The 22784-nt window shown below is 36.7% G+C and overlaps 1 protein-coding gene and 1 long non-coding RNA gene across 2 annotated transcripts in view; one reads left to right on the top strand and one right to left on the bottom strand.

Moving 5' to 3' along the window:
* Positions 1–9615, top strand: part of ANKRD50 (ankyrin repeat domain containing 50) — a 30871-nt gene extending 21256 nt beyond the window's left edge. The window contains exons 3-5 of the mRNA XM_045880481.3: positions 1304–1533; positions 3989–7539; positions 9103–9615. Of these exons, the coding sequence (XP_045736437.1) occupies positions 1304–1533; positions 3989–7536 (3778 nt within the window). The 3' untranslated portion in view covers positions 7537–7539; positions 9103–9615. The remainder of the gene's footprint in view (positions 1–1303; positions 1534–3988; positions 7540–9102) is intronic.
* Positions 9616–15329: 5714 nt separating this feature from the next.
* LOC123847542 (uncharacterized) overlaps positions 15330–22784 on the bottom strand; it is a 55482-nt gene continuing 48027 nt past the window's right edge. Inside the window, exons 3-4 of the long non-coding RNA XR_006791564.3 lie at positions 18544–18589; positions 15330–15503 (exon numbers count right to left, since the gene is read on the bottom strand). This is a non-coding gene — a long non-coding RNA (uncharacterized LOC123847542). The remainder of the gene's footprint in view (positions 15504–18543; positions 18590–22784) is intronic.

Raw genomic sequence — 22784 nt, 5'->3', positions numbered from 1 at the left:
CTGGGTGGCTCCCGGTTAAGTCTCTGCCTTCGGCTCAGGTCATGATCCCAGGGTCTTGGGATTGAGTCCTGCATCGGGCTCCCTGCTCAGCGGGAAGCCTGCTTCTCCCACTGCCTGCCGTTCCCCCTGCTTGTGCGTGCTCCCTCTCTCTCTCTCTGTCTGTCTCTGACAGATGAAATCTTTAAAAAAAAAATGAAAAGGTCCTTGTGTAATTGTATCTTATTTAATAAAAGTCATTGAAAGAAGGCTAGTGTGGCTGGAGTAGTATTGTAAAAAGGTTCCTCTGGCTGCAGTAGAACTCTGGGGAAGTGGTTGGAGACATGTAACATACAGAACATCCAGGTGATTATGGTGGCCCAGGTGAGAGAGATGATGGTAGCGTGGAGTAGGATGATGATGTTACAGACTGAGGTGGGTTTGAGAGATTTTTAGAAAGAAATATTGGTAGGACATAGTGATAAATTAGATCTTGGTTGCTATGGGATTGAAAGTTTAAGAAGAGAGTTGTAGAAAGTATTAGCTGTAAAGTTTTGGTATTCATAACTAAATGGATTATGTCCCTTTCAGTGCCTTATTCAGCACATGACATGGTTAAGTAAATGTTTGTTGAAAATGAATGAGCATTGTTTCAGCTATGAAAATGTTATATTCGATTGCAGTATAAGTTATGAGTAGGAAATGCTTGTTCTGTTGAATTAAATGTAATAATTTGTTCTTTAACATTGAAATTTGAACATACACCAAACAGGACGTAGATTATAGTAATTTATCTTTGTACCATCTTTTAAAAATAAAATTTGTGCGTGACAAGCTAGTATAGCCTGCAGTCATTTTGTAAGAGAAATAATAATGAAACATTTCTAAATGATATGGGACACTTGCTATTTTCTTTTTATTAAAGTGGTCCCCAAAGGTTTTTTTTTTTTTTTTCCTTTGCAACACATTTTAACTTGGTTATAAGCAATTCGAGCTTTTTATTGGAGATTCAAAAAATCAGGAAGGGAATATTGAAATGTGGTTTCCTAAAGTTCCTACTGTCCTCCTTAGCTGAATTACTAACACACACACACACACACACTCTCTCTCACTTACTTTATTGTGGAAAATGTTGTTACTGAAATGTGGACTATTTAGGACTAGTATCTTAAAGTAAGGAACTGAAACTTGTACAATATTTTTATTCTAAAACCTTAATTTATGTATTCTTAAAATATATTTATAACCTGTATGACTAATGTTTGAATGCTAAACTAAACATCATAGCCAGTAACATTCAAAATGTTCATTTGAATGTGTTTTACAGATGTGTTCTGCTCCCTCTTTTGGGAATGAAGCCTCCCCAGCAAAGCCTGTATCTGCTTGTTGATTCTGTTGATGAAGGGTGTAACATTACTGAAGGTGAACAGACGTCTACCAGCTTATCTGGAACTGTTGCAGAGCTTTTAGCTGGTCACCATGAGTTCTTTCCACCATGGCTATTACTTCTGTGTTCTGCCCGAAAACAGAGTAAGGCTGTTACTAAGATGTTTACCGGTAAGTGTAATTATTGCCATGTATGTATATTGATATGTTATCGATATATTTCTAAACTATCCGTCTTATCTTCTAAACTATCTGTTGGCATTTTTGTGCAAATGCCACATTGGTTTAATATTTTTTTATTTTTTGGGTACATTTACTTCCCTGCCCTCGTTGTCACCAATATTATTATTCTGAATTACATATTTTTACTTTTATTCCTCCAGATTGACTTTAATAGCATACTTTTTAAAATTATAACTATTAATGATATAAACAAAAAATACTAAACTTGGTTAAAACTTTTAATATAGGAGAATTTTGAAATATAAAATATGCTTTCTTTCCATCCATGAGCATAGCATATTTTTTCATTTATTCAACTTTTTTCCTAGACTTTTTTCAGTTTTCCTTGCCTATGTCCTACATATTTCTTTCTGCTTTTTGCTATTGTTTTAAGTTGAAATATATGGGCTTTGAATTGAAATGAGTGCGTTCAGAATTAAAATTGGTAGGTGTATCACCATAGGGAAAGAACATTAAGATTTTTACTAGTCTAAATAAGTTTCATCCACTCATATCTGAGGATTTAACATTGTTGGAAAGAGATTTTCTCTTTCCTGATGTATTCACTACACTAACCAGTAGCATTTTTATTAATGGCTTCAGATTAGAGTCAATTTAATGAAAATTACTTTGGCCCTTAAGCAGAATCTTGACTGCCTATGAGGTTATTATTGTGGGCTAATGGCAGTTGGTATGTGTTATGGGACTGAAGGAAATAGCCCATTTGAAACCATTTTGTGCACAAAGAAATTAATCCGCAAGTATTTTTGAAGATCTTCATACATATTTATTATATCTGGTTATAAGATAATACATGCTCCATATAGAAAATGTTTTAAATGACAACATACTCAAATATTAACATCTTTCAGGGATAAAATATTAAGTAACCACTCTTTAACATTATTTATTAAATTCTGTGTATGTTACCCTACCTAGTTGAGATCATACTTATATCAATTTGACTTCCTCCTTTTCAATAAAGTTTAACTAAAGCCTTTTAGTGTCACTGTATTGTCTTTTTAATAACCATTTTAACGGCTACATAATTTACTAGTGTATCAATATGCCAGAATTTAGTTGACTTTCTTATTGTTGTATTTCCTAGTTCCTTCCCTCCCTCCCTATCCTATTCTTTAGGATAATAAATACTTGCAGTGAGCATCAGGTTATAAATACTGACACACATCCTATCACCCTGTCATTCTGCTGTCAGCAGCACGAAGAAGTTTCATACCCTGGGAAATATTTTCAGTAAGAGTACAAAAGTGGTTCAACAGAGATATGGTCCAACATTTCAGTAAATTCTGTTTTTATCCCCCTAAAAATGTTGAGCATTTTTCAGCCTTATAAAAATGTGTTTAAGTGCTTTGATAGCAATGTATTAAATTGTGCATATTCATAATAAGAGAATTGCATATATAATGATTTGAAGTTGCAATTTTAAAAAAGCAATTATTTTCAGTAACTTTAACTCAAGATATTCAAATTATTAACAGATACTTTCAGTTTTGTTTTAATGAATAGATAACTATCATTAATGATAACATAACAATTTATTCTATCTAAATTCATATTACCAAGCATTTAGATTTGGAAGAGCTTTATTTTTTAAACTGTAAGCATTTTGTATGTATTCTTTATGAAAGTGTATTTATAGTAGTAATTTAGAGGCAGTGACAGGTAATACTCTAATTGGATATAAATATTCAGTCCCATAATTAAGGCTAGTGTACATTCAGGTATGTGGATGGAAATATATAAATTTTTCAAGTGAAAAAGATCAGCTTGTAAAAACAAGCAAGTGTTACTTGTTATCTTTGGCATCCTTTTTTCCTTAGTCATTTGAGAGTTCAGAAAATCTTACTGAGGTGCTTCCATGGATATGTATGTAAGACTTTCCAATGTTGAGTTTAGTATCTCTTGTCATTAAAGTTGAGAGGAGCCCTGAGCCACTAATAGAATAAGAAGTAGTTCCATTTGTAGATCAGAAAATGAAATAGTTTATCTGCCATTAATGCATTTTTACAGAAGGAAGAGAAAACTGATTTATATACTTACAGATATTGTGGCACCTGGGTGGCTCATTCGGTTAAGCAGCCGTCTCTTGGTTTCAGCTCAGGTCATGATCTCATGGGTCATGGGATCAAAGCTCCTTGGGGGGGCTCTGCGCTCAGCAGGGAGTCTGCTTGAAGATTCTTTCCCTGTGTCCCTCCCCCCACCCACGCATAAATCTTTAAAGTGTATATATATATTCATAAGTGTTAATTTATTAGTATTAATTGATTTGTTATTGATTTCTTTGCTTATTAGTTTATTATATATTGAGGACATCCTTTTCAAATATATGGCAACTTCTGTAATCATTTTCAGCTGATGACATCTACTTTTTTTGTCTCTTTAGGTTTTCGAAAAATAAGCTTAGATGACCTTCGGAAGGCATATATTGTTAAGGATGTTCAGCAGTATATCCTTCATCGTTTAGATCAGGAAGAAGCTTTGCGACAACACCTCACAAAAGAAACTGCAGAGATGTTAAATCAACTGCACATTAAAAGCAGTGGATGCTTTCTTTATCTAGAACGAGTTCTAGATGGAGTTGTAGAAAATTTTATTATGTTAAGAGAGATTCGTGACATCCCAGGAACTCTAAATGGTCTCTATCTCTGGCTGTGTCAGAGACTTTTTGTAAGGAAACAGTTTGCAAAAGTTCAGCCCATTTTGAATGTGATTCTTGCAGCCTGCCGGCCTTTGACCATAACGGAATTATATCATGCGGTATGGACCAAAAATATGTCATTAACCTTGGAAGACTTTCAACGTAAGTTAGATGTCCTCTCCAAACTTCTTGTTGATGGACTAGGAAATACTAAAATACTATTCCACTATAGTTTTGCAGAGTGGCTTCTGGATGTGAAACACTGCACTCAGAAGTATTTATGTAATGCAGCAGAAGGACACAGAATGTTGGCTATGAGTTATACCTGTCAAGCCAAGAATTTAACACCGTTGGAAGCACAAGAATTTGCATTGCATTTAATTAATTCAAACTTACAGTTAGAGACAGCTGAGTTAGCTCTCTGGATGATATGGAATGGTACACCTGTCAGAGATTCCCTGTCTACTTTAATACCCAAGGAACAAGAAGTGCTACAGCTGTTGGTTAAAGCTGGTGCTCACGTCAACAGTGAAGATGATCGCACATCGTGCATAGTCCGACAAGCTTTGGAAAGAGAGGATTCCATTCGGACATTATTAGATAATGGAGCTTCGGTAAATCAGTGTGATTCAAATGGGAGAACATTGTTAGCTAATGCGGCATACAGTGGCAATCTTGATGTAGTGAACTTACTTGTCTCCAGGGGAGCAGATTTAGAGATCGAAGATGCGCATGGACACACACCACTTACCCTAGCTGCTAGACAAGGACATACCAAGGTAGTTAATTGTTTGATTGGGTGTGGTGCAAATATTAATCATACTGATCAAGATGGTTGGACAGCATTAAGATCTGCTGCTTGGGGTGGCCATACCGAGGTAGTTTCTGCACTGCTTTATGCAGGTGTAAAAGTGGATTGTGCAGATGCTGATAGCCGAACAGCTTTGAGAGCAGCGGCTTGGGGAGGACATGAGGATATTGTACTGAATTTGCTACAACACGGTGCTGAAGTCAACAAAGCTGATAATGAAGGCAGAACTGCGCTGATAGCAGCAGCATACATGGGCCATAGAGAAATTGTGGAACACCTCCTGGACCACGGAGCAGAAGTGAATCATGAGGATGTTGATGGCAGGACTGCACTCTCTGTAGCTGCACTTTGTGTGCCTGCAAGTAAAGGACATGCATCAGTTGTTAGTCTTTTAATTGATCGAGGTGCTGAAGTAGATCATTGTGATAAAGATGGCATGACTCCGCTGCTGGTAGCTGCCTATGAAGGACATGTCGATGTGGTTGACTTGCTTCTAGAAGGGGGAGCAGATGTAGACCACACAGATAACAATGGTCGGACACCCCTCTTAGCAGCAGCTTCTATGGGCCATGCCTCAGTTGTAAACACACTTTTGTTTTGGGGTGCAGCTGTGGATAGCATCGATAGTGAAGGTAGGACAGTCCTCAGCATAGCTTCAGCCCAAGGAAATGTTGAGGTAGTACGTACTCTCCTGGATAGAGGGTTAGATGAAAATCACAGAGATGATGCTGGATGGACACCGTTGCATATGGCAGCTTTTGAAGGTCACAGGTTAATATGTGAAGCACTTATTGAACAAGGTGCTAGAACAAATGAGATCGATAACGATGGACGAATACCTTTCATATTGGCTTCGCAAGAGGGTCATTATGATTGTGTCCAAATATTATTGGAAAATAAATCCAACATTGATCAAAGAGGTTATGATGGGAGAAATGCACTGCGGGTTGCTGCATTAGAAGGGCATAGGGACATTGTTGAATTACTCTTTAGCCATGGAGCTGATGTTAACTACAAAGATGCTGATGGGAGGCCTACGCTTTATATTTTGGCCTTAGAAAACCAACTTACAATGGCTGAGTATTTTCTAGAAAATGGTGCAAATGTAGAAGCAAGTGATGCCGAAGGAAGGACAGCACTTCATGTTTCCTGCTGGCAAGGCCATTTGGAAATGGTGCAGGTTCTGATAACCTACCATGCTGACATCAATGCTGCCGACAATGAAAAGCGATCTGCTTTGCAGTCTGCAGCTTGGCAGGGCCACGTAAAAGTGGTTCAGCTTCTGATCGAGCATGGTGCCATAGTTGACCATACATGTAACCAGGGTGCAACTGCACTCTGTATTGCAGCCCAGGAAGGGCACATTGATGTTGTGCAGGTTTTATTAGAGCACGGTGCTGATCCAAACCATGCTGATCAATTTGGACGCACAGCTATGCGTGTTGCAGCCAAAAACGGACATTCTCAAATAATTAAATTATTAGAAAAATATGGTGCATCTAGTTTGAACGGCTGTTCCCCATCTCCTGTTCATACAATGGAGCAAAAACCTCTGCAGTCGGTGTCTTCAAAAATGCAATCATTAACAATCAAATCAAATAGTTCTGGCAGTACTGGTGGAGGGGACATGCAGCCTTCATTGCGTGGTTTACCTAATGGGCCAGCTCATGCATTCAGTTCTCCTTCAGAATCTCCAGATTCTACAGTCGATCGTCAGAAGTCGTCGTTGTCAAATAATTCCCTGAAAAGCTCGAAAAATTCATCTTTGAGAACTACATCATCCACAGCAACAGCTCAAACAGTGCCAATTGATAGCTTTCATAACCTGTCATTTACAGAACAAATTCAGCAGCATTCGTTGCCACGCAGTAGAAGTCGACAGTCAGTTGTGTCCCCGTCTTCCACGACGCAATCCTTGGGACAGAGCCATAATTCACCAAGTAGTGAATTTGAGTGGAGTCAGGTAAAACCCAGCTTGAAGTCAACTAAAACAAATAAAGGGGGGAAATCAGAAAATTCCAGCAAATCTGGGGCAGCTGGGAAAAAAGCTAAACAAAATAATTCTTCACAGCCAAAGGTTTTAGAATATGAAATGACTCAGTTTGATAAAAGAGGGCTGACGGCCAAATCCGGGACTAGTGTGCCACCTAAACAAATATCGGCAGAATCTCAGTGCAAAATTATGGTACCTTCAACTCAGCAAGAAATTGGTCGATCTCAACAGCAATTTCTCATTCATCAACAAAGTGGGGAGCAGAAGAAGAGAAATGGGATAATGACCAATCCAAATTACCATCTTCAGAGCAACCAGGTTTTTCTTGGTAGGGTTTCGGTCCCACGGACAATCCAAGACAGGGGGCATCAGGAAGTGTTAGAAGGATATCCTTCCTCCGAGACGGAATTAAGCCTTAAACAAGCCCTGAAGCTTCAGATTGAGGGTTCTGACCCTAGCTTCAACTATAAAAAGGAAACACCATTATAAAAGGTAACATTTCATCAACATAGAGAATACAATGTCAAAAGTAGGGTTCTCTCTACTGAGGATACTCTTTTCCCTAATAGTCACATGGCCAATTCCCTCGCCTAATCTCTAGTCAGATGCCATCCTCTCTTTCAACAACACCTTCCCTTTGCTTCCTTGTGAATTCGAATTGTCCCGCCACCAGCACTCTCTTTTTTCCTTTCCTGCTTTTTGTTATCCAAAGAACTTTTTAGCATACTTTATGTACTTTATTTTTTATTATGTTTATTATTTGTCTCTTCCCAACTAAAATGTAAACTGTGTGAAAGTAGGGATTTTTATGTTTTGTTCTCTGACATATTCCATGTACTTGGAATACTGTTTGGACCTATGGTCGTTTCTCAGTGAAAAGGTATTGAGTAAGTGAATGGATGAACGAATGAGTGAATGAATAAATGAATGAATGAATAATAATACTTAATGGATCTCAGATTAAGAATGGCTTCCTATACAGTCATTTCCCCTCTTAAAAGTTCTTTGATGGTAATGGAGGGGAGAGGACCATTTCTGTAATATTCACATTTTGGTTTGAAGAAAATAGTGTATGTAGTGCTTAGTAGATAGGTAGTCAATGTTAATTTCCTTCCTTTTTCACCCTGGAAGAAGTCAAAGATTTAATCAGCAAAAGGTAATTTTTATTATGACAGATCTCTTAAAAATCTTCCAAGTAAAATTTGCACATACCAAGAATAGGTGAGGAAAGATGGTAAGTTGGATGTATTGGCAAGAGGGTATTTAGAGCCTAGTATATTTAGACATAAGAATTATATGTTTAAACCTCAAAATAAATCATATTTATTAAATAAAAACTTTTTCTTCTTTCCACCACAATGGATGCTTCATTAATTACATAGGGGAAGTTAATGAGAAAATATATACATAATTTTATATAATAGATACTTTTTCAGAAGCACATTTCTCTCATTAGAGATAAATCCAAAGGTTTCGTTAGGAATCTTGCTAATTTATACTACAAGTATATTTATCCCACTTTGCTTAATTATTTTTCATCCTCTAACAAAATTGTACTCTTTACTTTAGTAAATTGATATTTCCTCCTTTTGCTTTTTTTGTCTTTGGAGCTATATTTTAGGGGTATTTTAGGTGAAGCATTATTATAAATTATAAACTTCCTGTGCTTTCTAATAGTAAACACCCTTCAATATGAATCGATGGAGGACTGGTCAGATATCGTTTAAAAATAATTTGTGTAAAGTAGTTCATTCTGCTGTGTGATTTATTTTAAAAATATTTTGTTCTGATGGTACAACCCTCTAACTCTCATGACATCATTTATAAAGGCAAAGTATAAATATATATTAAACAGTAAAACACATGAATTAGGGTAAACATCTTATGGATTCCTTAAAAGTTATTTTTAAGTTGACTAATGAATCTCTAATAGATGTGTCCACTTTATGCTTTACATAGTAAGTATATTTATAATTATATAGGGTCTTAAAACTATATGTAGTTATATAATAAGTATAATGTGGAAATTAATTTTTTTTTTAACTTTTGCATTAGTTTCCTATTCTGTGAAACAGAAGACATTGTGATTGGAGTGGTTCTTCAGCTACTGGATGAAAACATAAAATGCCTGTTGATTTGCTGAAAAAAAAAGAAGAATGTGATATCTGCAGTACAGTTACCTTAATTACTGTAATGTGCCTAAATAGTAAGGCTGCCTTCTCAATGTAACCCTCTGTGCTTAAAAAATTTCATTTTGTGTGCTTTGTATTCACTACACAAGAATAAGCACTTTTGTTTTTAAATGCAGATATATACTGCAGTTCCCTGATAAAAGCTGAAAAAAATTTTAAGTTAAGATTTGATAAATGTGCATGTGCCATGATTCAAATATATATGAAAAGGCAGTGTTCTTTGTATTTATTTTATTTTTTCTTTTTTTGTGGCAAACGAAACTCAAGCATATTGTTTCAGTCACATTTGCATTGTTGTAGTGTATGGCTTGTTTCTTGTATCTTTAAAAATGTTGCTCAATAAAATAAATCATGCAACTATTTTATGTTCAGTACACCTTCAGCATTGGTTGAAAATGTGTTTCTATTTAATGCCACACTGAGGTGAAAAATGGTTTGTTGACAGATTTTTAAAAAATAATTCTAGTGTTTTAGGGAGCTGCTCTGAGTAGTTTAAATTTGGATTTCCCAGTAGAATCCTCCTAATCTCTGGCTACAGATGACAAAAAAGAAAAAGAGAGAAAGAGAAAGAGAGGAAAAAGCAGACTATAGGCAGAACAAAGTTCTGTTTCATTCACTGGGATGCAGTTTCACCTTCCACTCACTTGTCACTCCACCTCCAAGAAGACAGACTATCATCCCTGAGGCATGAAAATTCTCAGGGACAAAGCCATGCCTCAGGGCGTGTGTACGTAGAAGGCCATGCACCTGTCTGAGGGTAGATTTTTGATCCCTGAACAATTCATTGACTACACTCATCTCTTCTGTCCAGTTAAATAAAATATCATTTCCCAGCATGAATTTTCATGCTGGCTTCTCTCTCAGTTGTTTCGATCTTGTAAATCACTGCATGACCAAAATAGCCCCCGACTCAAAATCAGTTGAATCAGTTTTCATGGTAGTTGGATGTAATACGTGCGGTCCTTCACAGATGACACCACTAACCTGTCAGTCATAGCACATGTGTATTTTTTTATTGATAGTTGGTAAACAATAGTGATGGATTTGCACTTTTCTGTCCACATACTCTTTCCTGTTTTCTTCTTTGACCAGTTGCTCACAGGATGACCGGATGGGATGGCAGGGTTAAAGATGAAGTCTGTGACCAGGGAAAACAAAGGTGACTGGCTCAAATGAGCTGGGGACCCACAGCCTTGGCCTCCCAGATGGGCTCTAAAGTAGTGAGGCTGGCTTAGATGGGTTGTGTGTATGTCTGGAAAAGGTTAGAATTGATTGTTGAGAAGCCAGGGTTGTGGGTTTGATCTCTGAATAAGCCCCGTGAATTTTAGAAAGCCCAGAAATTCTATTTTTCCCATGTGCTGTTGATAAGAAAGAGGAATGAGGAAAGAGAATTTGGAGATTCAGCACAAAAACACTACTACTGGAGAAAAATCTTGAGTAACAGAGGTCAGTAATGTCATCTTCATATATGAAGGACACATGTGGTGCATTGTTCACAGAAATAGAAATGTGTAATTGGTTGTGATAAGTGTTTCACTTGAATCTTCGTGTAAGGCTTTTGTTTTCTCTTATTTTTTAAAGTCAGCGAAACACATTTTGTTTGTGTCATCGGCAAGTCATAATCAGGAATAGGAGAGAAGTTCAATCGATATTAAGGTGACATGGCAATATTGATAACTCGAATGTGAATGTTTCAAGTACTGAGTTTTTGTCCCTATGGGACATTTATTAAATACACTTAATAGGACTCTTGCAAAGTAGCCTTAAAAGTGTTAATGATTCTATTGATAAATATGAATTCATACTATTATTAGAACCAATCTTACTCATATCTCAAATACAGTACATTTACATTACTGTAGAAGATGAAGCTCTAATTTCTTATTAGGTGTATTTTTCTTTAGAAGAGAACCCTGAAAGCTGCCAGTTTTTCTATTAACCTTGAATTATTGGAATTGTATTTATTTAATTTTATTGTTTTTTTACAAAAATGCACCTTGTGGCCAAAGGGCAAAGATATGATTCATTACATAAGGGATTTATGTTTTTCAAAGAGCTGAATGTTTTCATATCCATACTATGTACACTTGAAACAGTTGGTAGGAAGAGGGTCTGTGGGAAAAATATGATTTTCAAAAGTAAGTATTCCTCTGGATGTTTCTGTATTACTTGTGTTTTGGAATAGGACAGAACTGGCTTTTAGGTAGGATAAGGATGATAAGGGTGCTGAAGATGCCCTGCTTTGCCTATTTGTTTTTGTGGGGGATTTAATAGCATGACTAAAAATGGCTTTTGCTTCATGAAAAAGACTAATAAATAGTCCCCTCAATTAAAAATGCCTAAATAGCTATTTTAAAAATCAAATGTTTAAATTTTGTAAATCACCTGATGTCACTACACACCTATGACGCCATGTGCTTATAACTGTTTTAACATTCCATCTGCGCCCGTTCCCTAAAAGTTATGAGTTGGTGATAAGGGAAGTGATAGAAAATACAGTAATGAAAAATTAAAATCTGAATGTATGTAGGAAAGGTTTTCGAAGGAAAATTGGAACTCCTGTGTACTTACAAAGTACAGCCAGTATCTTTTGTCTCTCTTCCTTATCCCCCCATCCCTACTGGAATCCTTACCAAAAATAATTCACTACTTTAAAAACAGGAGTAAATAATTTTCTCAGTATTGTTTGGCTATGCAAATGTTAGGTTTGCTTAATGTCCTCCATTTACACTTCTCAGCAAATGTAGTTGCAGACAAATGCTTTCTTTTTATTTTTTCCTTGGTTTGGGGTATGTAAATAGCCTAAAATGTACATTGAATTTCACATTGTAAAAGTTTATTTTATTCCTTGTATTATATTAAGCAAAAATCCCTATGTATATGAAAGTGCATAATAAATATATTTGCTCTACAGAGGATATCTTGTTTTAATTTTACCCTTGAACCAGCAGAACATGCGTGACATGTTTACAGTGAAAACGACTATTAGTTTTAAGTTGTTAACTTACTTTAAATAAATAGAAAATGAATTTGGAAACATTTTACCAAAAAAAAAAATGAGATATAAAAACTTCACAAAAGAAGGTAGAAAAACAAAAAGATCTAGACTTTATGTCTTCCAAAACCTTCTGTAAGGACTTAGTGTTTTTTTTCTTTCTTCCTTGATTGATAACTATATAACTACTGTACCTCACCATGTCAGGCTTCATGATTCGGAAATTGCAGTAAGCCAGTCAGTTGTGTGTATGCATGCCCCTTGGTCGTCAGAATATTATGGCCATCTCACATTTGATATTTTGGAGTTTATTGCAAGTATGATCATTTCTGTGTATTCTTCACTTGGTAAAGTTGAGTCACTTCATGATCCGCTTCTCCCACCAGAACACAACATCGTATGTATGTATGTGCACGTGTGTGTTTATATACAATATATTAATTACTCCAGGGAGCGGTTTCTAAAAAGGCCAGCAAGGTATTCTGTGTTAGGTGATCTTATGATAATTACAGAGTTCTGCAGTAATTACCAGATATCATTTATAAATATGTTGGATTAATAAAAATTTGACTTGAACTTTTTAATAACAATGTTTAAATGCAAAGGGCTGGTGTACTTAGAATTCTGAAACAGACGGTTGACTAAAACTTATATGGAGTTTTCTAGTTGGTGATCCAGAGAAATACACTGTGAGAACTTGGCAATGACTACGATTTTCACTCCTTTGCCCTAGTAGTTGGAAGGATTCCAACTAGTAGTAGTGATACATACTCTTAAGGCTTAGATTCCTGGATTTGGGGGAAATTTTCATTAAGCAAATACATGCACTAATCTTACTTTCAAGATAGGGCTTCTGCTGGCTTGTTAGTACAGTAAAATTAAAATTATCCAGTATTAAAAAGGAGTCATTTGAAATTTACTGCATATTTAGATTACTACTCTTAAATGTACACAGTCATTACCCACACTGACAAAATTTAAATTACAAGAAACATATTCATAGAAGAATATATTTCTAATGTTTAGAAGAAAGTTTTACTTTCAGCCTTTACATATTTTTGGTCTACATGTTAAAAAGTGAGGTAACAATAGGTCCCAAAAGAAGTGATGTACAGTTTTAGTGAGTGCTACTCCCATTTTGTTTGTAAAGTTATGCTGAACTAAAACATACAGGAAAATAAACAAATCTTAAGACACTGTCCTATAATTTTTTACAAATTGAACATACCTCCTTAGCCATCACCCTGACCAAGATGTAGACCATAACCATATATCTAAGGATAAACCTCCTGTATCTGAAACTAATGATTATTGTGAAGATAGAGGGTAAAAGAAACCATGTGATTTTATGAGATTTGATGGTGATTTAATAACTCCATTAGTAGCTTTTAGTAGGTAAAGACATAACAAACAAACACTGTATACATGCAAAAAAAGAAATGCTATAATTTTGATTAATTCTCATAGAGAAAGACAACTTATGCATTTACAAATACCTGCTAAAAAACTGTGTGCATGTTTTATTTTTCTTATTTTTTTATTTTTTAAAGATTATTTATTTATTTATTTATTTGACAGAGAGAGACACAGCGAGAGAGGGAACACAAGTAGGGGGAGTGGGAGAGGGAGAAGCAGGCTTCCCGCGGAGCAGAGAGCCCGATGCGGGGCTCCATCCCAGGACCCTGGGATCATGACCTGAGCCGAAGGCAGACGCCCAACCGACTGAGCCACCCAGGTGCCCCCTGTGTGCATGTTTTAAAAGTACTGTAAGTTCAGTATATCCAAACCTAAAGCCATCAACTTTCTCATTAAACACCAATCCTCTTAACCTTTGTGAATAGTTTTCCATTCTACTTTAAAGACACTAAAATGGGCTACTGTAGGTGATGCTCTATGGGTGTGGCTTATGCTCAGAAGAGGACCTGGAAATCCCTTCAGGGAGCCCTTCTTGGTAGAAAAGGCTTTGGTCCTTCCTCAAGAAATTAACCAAGGGATGATGCACTGTTACATACTTTAAGTTAAAATATAGTGTGACTAAAATTTTTAATAATTAACTCAAAGGTTTAATTAGAAAACCAAATATCCATCCTCACTGAATCACTAAGACAGCTCCTACTTTACACATCGCTCTCCCGGGCGTGTAGGTTTAAAACTCCGAAGTAACATTACTGCACTTTGTTTCCAACACGTGTTGCTAGGTCTAAAATGGATTTTTATGTTATACCAGGTTTTCTAAATGCTGCATGTATTCTTCTCTCTTGGCCACTCATAATGCGCATCATCGTATTAAAATCTCTGAGAGGTCCTTTAGGAAAAGATAAGTTCATTTAACTTTGTATACACCAGTGTTTTTTCAAAAAATCTTTTTGATGATAGAGTGTCCTGCTCCACAGTCGTTTAAAGAGCACCTGTTAAAACATGGGTGAAAAATACATCGCAGAGTCACCTTGCCTCTCTTCGCTGCTCACGAGGAAGTAGCCATCCCCCATGGGCTCTCACCCTCCCACATTTCCTATTCCTTCCTCCCTGCCTGTTGCCACCATTCTTGGGTGGGCCTCACCTGGCCTCGCAGAACCCCCTCTTCACCAGAGGGGCCTTCTGTGCTGGACCTTCTCCAGCCCTACCTCTGTACCTACAAACTGACAGCAGATGCGTTTCTGAAAGTATGGCTCTCTTCTCATCACAGACTCCAGCCTGCCTTGAGTCTGTCTCCTCTGCAGTCTGTCCTTCAGGTAGCCACCAGTTATCTTTCTAGAGCATCACTCTGATTCTGGCTTACGCCTGCCCGGAAACCTTCGCTGTCTCCTAGCGTGTCTTACAGAACCGCACAGCTCATGCCTGTCCCGAAAAGCCCTCACAGACTATCTTTCACCCCTCCTTCCCGCTGCCGCTGCTTCCCTGTCCTCTCCAGCTCCACCCCCACTGGCCACGCACCAAACCCTCTGCTCCCCACCCCCCACAGCCATATTTGCTCTTGCTAGAACACTCCATGCTCCTTCTGAGATATATCTCTCTGCTCGCATTGATCTTTGTCCCCATCTCCCAGCCAGAGAGAAGTGCTTTGTAGTTACTGTTGTATTTTATACTTGCCTTTTATGGTTCTTCTTCTGCATTATGCTAAACATATATTGTCTTCTTTTCTCCGCCTGTAATCTTCTTTCCGACAGGAATTGAGTCTTACCCATCTTTGTATCTTTTGGATTATCTCATACATAGTAAGTGTTCAGTTACTGTTCTTTTCGTGGCACTTTCTTCTCATTCAGAAACAGCTGTGGGAGAAATATTTAAATTCTGCTATTTTTGGTCCACTTGTTAAAACATATTGAGCTTACCCGAGCTCCAAGAGTGATCAAACTTGGTAAGAAATAGTCTGTATTTTCTTATCACTGCTTTCCCATCTGTTTTATTCACTTAGTTTGTATTGAATATAGCAGAAAAACAAGCCAATTGTTTATCATTTATTAGCATACATGGTTGACCGATAGCTTGTTAGCTGATAACCTGACCTGACCTCTTTGTAACTGGAGACAATTAAGTGGAATCCAGTTTATTCTTTTAAGAAAAACTTAGTAACTCTCACTAAAATCGAGAAAACTTATCCATTTGTCCTTCAGTTATGCAGCAAGGAGGGAAAGCCGGTGGTTTTCAGGGATGCAACAAGGGCAAGTGTAGGCTGTCAGCCCTGCTCTGTATCACAGACACATCGCTCCCCGACCCTTTCCCTAGGAAGCCACTGTAAGTTCTTCTGGTAATGATAATAACAGGCATTTGATTCGAAACCTGGTAATAACTCATTTGATGTAGATCTTAATAGAAGCTGCAATGAAAATCGTTGGACATGGGGGGTGCGGGGAATAGCCCATTAAAAATGAAATAAAACTGGTGAAATAAAATTTTAAAAAATGTGTAACCAGGATGGAAAACAAAAGAAAATGTGATCTTAAAACAAAAATAGAGGCTCTAAAAGAGAAAACAAGAGGAGATTGTATAAACTAATTAATGAAGACTATGGTTTTGCCTTATTTCAAAGTTCTAAATTCTATTTCATTTGACTTGTGCAAAAAAAGCTTTCATTAAATTTTATTCACATTCATTTTATTATTTGCATTTCTCACATTTATTACTTGTTCTCTTTAATAGTAATCATATTTCCTTTCTAGTTAAATTCTTATTTAATAAAGAATGACTTTTAGTGTCCATTCGACACTGAAAATTTGTCATATTGATACTAACTTAAGACTTAAATACAAAGAGAACTTTATCCCCTCATCCCTTTGGGTTCTAATGCTTTTCATCTCCGTTTCAGGCAATTTTTTGTGACCAATAATGCAGTCATTTCAGTGCCAGCAACTTCCTATTGGAAGTGACATTTATTTATTTAGTCAGTAAATATTTATTGAATACTTAAGCAGTCACCAATAAAAGTGATAAACAAGAAAAACAAGGTTTATGCCCACAAAGCATTTACATTTTAACAGTCTTTTTTTAAAGAAAGAGTAAAAATAGGATATGATTAGAATAAAATTATAAACTCTATGAGAAAAGAGATATTCTCTTTTATTCACTGACATATTCCTAGCAGTTCTTGGTATAAAGGAGGTGTTCAGTAAATATTAGTTAAATTAGTGAGTGAATGCTTTGAAATAGCTTTGTAGCCAGAGAAAATATCTACAGAATCTAGATATTTAGAGTTTTTTTTTAATTTATGTGTCTAATATTGTCTTATTTCTAATCCCCAAACTGTAGTGAAGGTTAACCATGTTCTGTGAAAACACAATCCACAACACATATGAAACACATTAAGACCTGCAGGGTGCTAGACCAAGGCTGAGTATTTAGAAGTCTTTGGTTGAAGGAGACAAAAACCAACTCAAGCCAAAGGAAGTGTATTTGGGGGATATTAGAAACTCACAAAAGTCATGGGAAATGTGAAGAAACTGGCCTGAACACAGGGAGAGTTCAAGTTGTCTATAGATTCTAAAAAAAGGATGTTCAGAAATAGCAGGAAATATTTGTTTAGGGAGCTGGGATAAATGAATACCAATTGTTTTCATTGTGTCTGTCATTCTGTGTAAGTTTCAGTGAGGTTAGCTTGGGTCATGCTCCCATCTCTTAGCTGGGAGAGGACAGAACATCAAATCACTTTCCTGAGATCATATTCAATAGGGAATACAGAGTTCTCAAGAGGGAATTGGGGTATAATTAGGAAAGGAAAATAAATGCTAGGAAACCCCAGCTCGAAAATGCCAGCCATAGTACTTATGCCAACTGAGGCATATCAAGAATTGTGACATCACATTTTACCCCACTTATAAGCTCACAGGTCAGCGTGCCACAGTTTCATAGCTATACCAGCAGAAGACACAAGACTTGAGGTCAGAGACAAAGAACTTTCTTACTCATAGCACAGCAGACATCATGGGCTTCATGTTTGCACTGGTTCTCCTTATCCCCATGCTGTATGACAATGAAGCAGGAGCAGGCCCAGAAGGATGCCACATGCACAACTAAGGAGCTACAAGCCTAGGACTCCCGATCTTGTAAAACGGCTGCTAGCAGACTTGCCCAAACTTTGCCCCAGAGAGAGCCATCGTTTTTATCTTGGACAGCAAAGAAATCTGCCCTCCGCACTGAAAGGAAACATATATTTCCAAGGTTATTTGCTACCCAGACATCCTTAAAAAGATATTCCAGACAAATGATGTCACAAGATGGCCAGAAACATGAGGGATTCATGGCAAATTGTCTACTAACAAGATCAGAGGATGAGAGGGACAGAGAGACATTGATAGATGAAAGTCTGATTCAAATCAAAGAAGAAAAAAACCAATGTCTGAAACACTAGTTCAAAGAAACCAGAGGATAAAATAAGATTAGGGACATGTAGCTGAGAGATTTGGGTTTTGTGGGTTCAGAGGGAACAAGGCAGTGGTGCTGGTGCTGGTGTTGGGAGATGTCCTCAAACCCCAATGGTCGTGTGTTGGTGCCATGTGTCAGGCAGACTTACGACACCAAGAACAGGATGGATCTTTGTGAGTTTGTGCCTCCATCTGCTCGGTGGAACTTGGAGAATTACATAAATGTATTTGTGAAGAAGATGCAGGAACACGTGGAGATCAGGCAGAGGTGTTTGGGATTCAATCAAGAGATCAGCTTTATGCCACTGCCTTAACTACAGAGTGCTTACGCTTCACTCAATAAGCTATTCTTTGGTATTCCCAGAGTAGTGTCTGGGCCTTTCATGGTTTCCTAAGGGAGAAGAAGACTGTGGCCATCATGCTTTGAAAAATTTTCCCCAACAAACCTTACTCTGTATGATACAGGCATCTTCTCTGTCCAAACTCAGAGGTACTTCCTGGAAGAAAAAAACCAAACATAGTCACTGTAGGTTCCAGGCCTTGTCACAGGGCAGTGATGGCCATGCAAATGTGGGACTTGAGCCAAGAGTGACACCTTAACCTTTAATGGAAGAGGCGGGGCAAGAGTGGGCCATGTCCCTAGTTATCTTACCTGTATTTGTTTCTGCTGTAATGGCCTCCCAGGAATATTCACAGGAATATCTCTGCTTTGAAAACATATCAGTGGCTTCAGGGCAAAAATTAGTGTTACAGGAAAAAAACAAAACAAAACAGTCTTAAACTAGCATTAAAGAAAAAAACTTTCTTTTTAACTGAAGTATATGCTAATATAGATTGAAACAAGAGTAAGAACTTCAAGTAGTTACCCCATGGAGGTGGTAAAAAATTTAAAAAATATGTTTTAAGGGAAAGAAAAACTGGTCGGTCATTTTTGAAAATTAAGTAATGGAAAGCTACAAAGAAAAATTAGTAATGGAAAGCTAGAAATTTGACTTCTGAAGTCAAATAGAGGCTTTATCTGAAGTATTTACTCCCCCCTTTTTTTTGTAGTGACCCTATTCAAACCTCTGATAATGAATTCCTTCGTGATAATGAAGTACTTCAGAACATCTCAAAGAAAATTTTGACGTCATGGTACTAAAGCTGCTATTTAAGATATATTTCAGTCAAATATACTCATAAGGGAATGCTTAAGAATAAGGATTGAAGGTCATCTAGAATTTCCACTGGATAAAAAGCAATTATAAATAAGAATATTTCCCTAAGGTCTGAAAAATGCATATATGGGTTGGCTTAAGAACTTTCATTTTTTTAATCAATTGGTTGTTAGATAGAAATATCACTTATTTATGCCATGGATGTTGGTATAGTCCTGCTTAAAACAGTAATTTTTGATGTAAAATTTATCTTGGATCAGTGGATTTCCAAACTCAGCTGGCCATTTTAGCAGCTTCTCCGTATTTTCTGAAAACCCACCATTTTTGTGAAGCGCTGCCCTGGGTCATCTAGTTCAACTTCCTCCTTTAATGGAATGACTCGGAAAACTTAATCTCAATCATGTGACAGATCTTCTTAATCCAAGCTGAGTGGTTTCCCATTCCCAGGTTTCCCATGTCAACCTCTAAGATTTTATATTCCACTTTTTGTATTGATTATTCTGACATTCTTCCTTCCCCATAAGGGAATCCATAGAGAAGTTTGATTATTTCAAAGAAAAGTGGATCATATTTCCTTCTTTAACCTATCCCAGTACTGAACAGAGATGCCCCTGTTTTCTAATCATAGATCAGTACAGGAAACAGTAGCATATATCCCAGTTTTGAGAAATTTTTTATCCAATTTTTCAAGTGAAGATAAGCATGCTGTATGAAAATACCACCATGACATAATGAAACACATATGAACCTTGAATGAGCATAGACTAAACAGTATTATTGGGTTTCCTACTATCTCTAAGCATATCTAAATATCTACAAGGTCTAAGTTTCTGTAAGAAGAAATTGGGGGCACCTGGGTGGCTCAGTCAGCTAAGCGTCTGCCTTTGGCTCAGGTCATGATCCTAGGGATCCTGGGATCGAACCCCACATGGGGTTCCCTGCTCAGTGAGGAATCTGCTTCTCCCTTTGCCCCTTCCTCATTCCACCCCCCAACTTGTGCTCTCTCTCTCAAATAAATAAATAAATCTTAAAAAAAAAAGAAATTGATCTAAGAATTAGAGCAAAAATTTGCTCAAATGTAAGCAAACTTTTTATTTTACTTGCAAAATTGATCTAGGGTTCTTGCGTATTCTTCACCTGGATTCTTTCAGTGATAGTATATAAGCATAGTACACTTACTAAAACCAGGAAATTGACATTGAAAAACACTGTTAAAAAACATTTATAAACCTTATAAATGAGGTTAAGCCTCTGACTCTTGGTTTCAGCTCAGGTCATGATCTCATGGTGGTGAGATTGAGCCCCACATCAGGCTCTGTGATCAGTGTAGAGTCTGCTTCAGATTCTTTCTCTCCCTGCCCCTCTGCCCCTCCCCTGATTGTGCACTTGTGCGCACGCTCTGTCTCTCTAAAATAAATAAAATCATAGAAAAAAAAAAAACCTTATTTGTATTCCTCATGGTTTTCTTTCACTTTTTAATAGTTCTAAGACATTTTATCACACACGGATTTATATATAACCACTGCTATAATCAGGAAACAGAACTGTTCCATCATCCCCCAAAACTCCCTCATGCTCTCCCTTTATAATCACACTTTTCCCACAAACCAAGCCCCCAGCAGCTATGGTGACAAAAGAATTCACAGATAATTTAGTTTTAAAAGTCCAACTTTATTGAGCTAAATGTATATATTAAATAATAAAATCTGTTTAACTTTGTGTTGAAAAGCCAGTGATTATTTCTAGTGAAACATGAAATGCAAGGCAGCAATTTCCCTTTTGTCTTTCTGGATTTTATACAGAAGTAACAAGATGAACATTAACAAAAACTGCATGCTCATTTTGAGTGAAATCAGAAGACAGACATAATTTACAGATTCAAATAAAAGGGTAGGGTCTGCTGTGAGTAGGAAGAGCATCTCCCAAGCTTGGGATGAAGAGCAGCAAATATTGTTTCAGGGGGAAGGGACAGCAAGATGGCCCAATGGTGACAGAATTCAGATAACAAAAGAATGCAGCCAAAATACACTTTCTTAAGGTAAAAGACCAAACTGAAGTAACTAACCTATATTTGATGCATATATAGAGATCTATTTACTGTTACTCAGATGAATTTGAAAACCTGGAAGAAATGGATAATTTTCTTAGAAAATCTAATTTACCACTACTGACCCCAGACAAGATTTTTAAAAATCTAAATATCGTATTTCCATAGAAGAAATATAGCAATCTTAGGGGAGTAGTAAAAAAAAGAAGCAAGAATAGATCATTTCACAGAAGAATTCTATCTGACTTAGAGCTGAAAATTTTCATGTCCTTAAAACTGTTCTAAAACATTATGGGGAAGAAAAAAACACTTTCAAATGCTTTGTATGCAGTCTTCATAATGCATGAACTTGTTATTACAGTTTAGTTAACTAACACTAGCCCCTCAACAACAAGGTTCAAATTTCAGTAACTATGATGTATTAACCATGAGTCATTGCATAAAGTAAACACTTCACTGCTAGGTTTCAGTCCACAAATCTCTATGTACATAACAGATATGCATTATGACCAGTGTCCCTCATGTCACCTCTTTCAAAGTCTGTTGGTGACAGGTCACTGAGTATCTATCACTCACTTTATGCACAGACAGCAAAACATGAAATTGTGTTGTTTCTTTGTCTCCCGATGACAAACCCCTGTATCATTTTTTAATAATCAAAAGAGGAAATTAGCCAACAAAGATTTAAGTATAGCAAGGACATGAAAATTGATGATGCTAGAGTAGAATTGGATGTGAGAAGATTTAAAAGTAGCAGCACAAAGACAGGGTAAGATCCGGGCCTCCATGAAGTTGTAGTACAAACTGTGTTAGCAAAGTTTGATAAATATAAAAAACAAACCAAAGTTGTTTTAATATCTTCTAAAATGTGCAAAGGACAGGAAGCCACTATGGTTGAAACCATATACAGCCATTATGAGAAGACTAAAGTTTATTCCACTGCCAATAAAGGTGGATTTCTTTGTCTTAGGAGTTGGCACAAATTGGTTAATATTATCTGGTGAAACCATTAACACAGCTCTGGATGCTGCTGAGAAATGTGCACCCAGACTGCAAAGGTTATTAAGATCTCTTTGCATGGTTTCAGTGTGCGGGTCACTTTTATGTTTTCATACTACAGTGAAAAACGAGGACTCCCTGTATAAATGGGTACCAACTTAATGACAAAGAAAATACTGGACCTATAGACTGATCTTACTTATGATTTTTGATTCAAAAAATCTTAAGTAAATATTGGCAACCAGAAACCAACATTACATTAAAAAATATTTTATCATAACCAATGGGGTTATTCCAGGAATTCAAGCATGGTTCAATATTGGGAAAGCTATTTATATAGTAGTTCTTTTAATTATATATCTAAAAAGAAATGTATATATCCTTCATGGATTCTGAAAAGACACTTGATGAGCTACAACAAGAGTTCTTGATAAAAACACTATAGAAATAGGATAAAATATATTTCTGAGCATAAAAGTCATTTTTATG

This window comes from Mirounga angustirostris, unplaced genomic scaffold (genome assembly GCF_029215605.1).
Source record: "Mirounga angustirostris isolate CCGP_5_RB_7025 unplaced genomic scaffold, mMirAng1.0.hap1 SCAF_2, whole genome shotgun sequence".
Classification (NCBI taxonomy): Eukaryota; Metazoa; Chordata; class Mammalia; order Carnivora; family Phocidae; genus Mirounga; species Mirounga angustirostris.
Note: the sequence above shows the minus strand (reverse complement) of the source record. Positions and strands in the feature narration are given on the sequence as shown.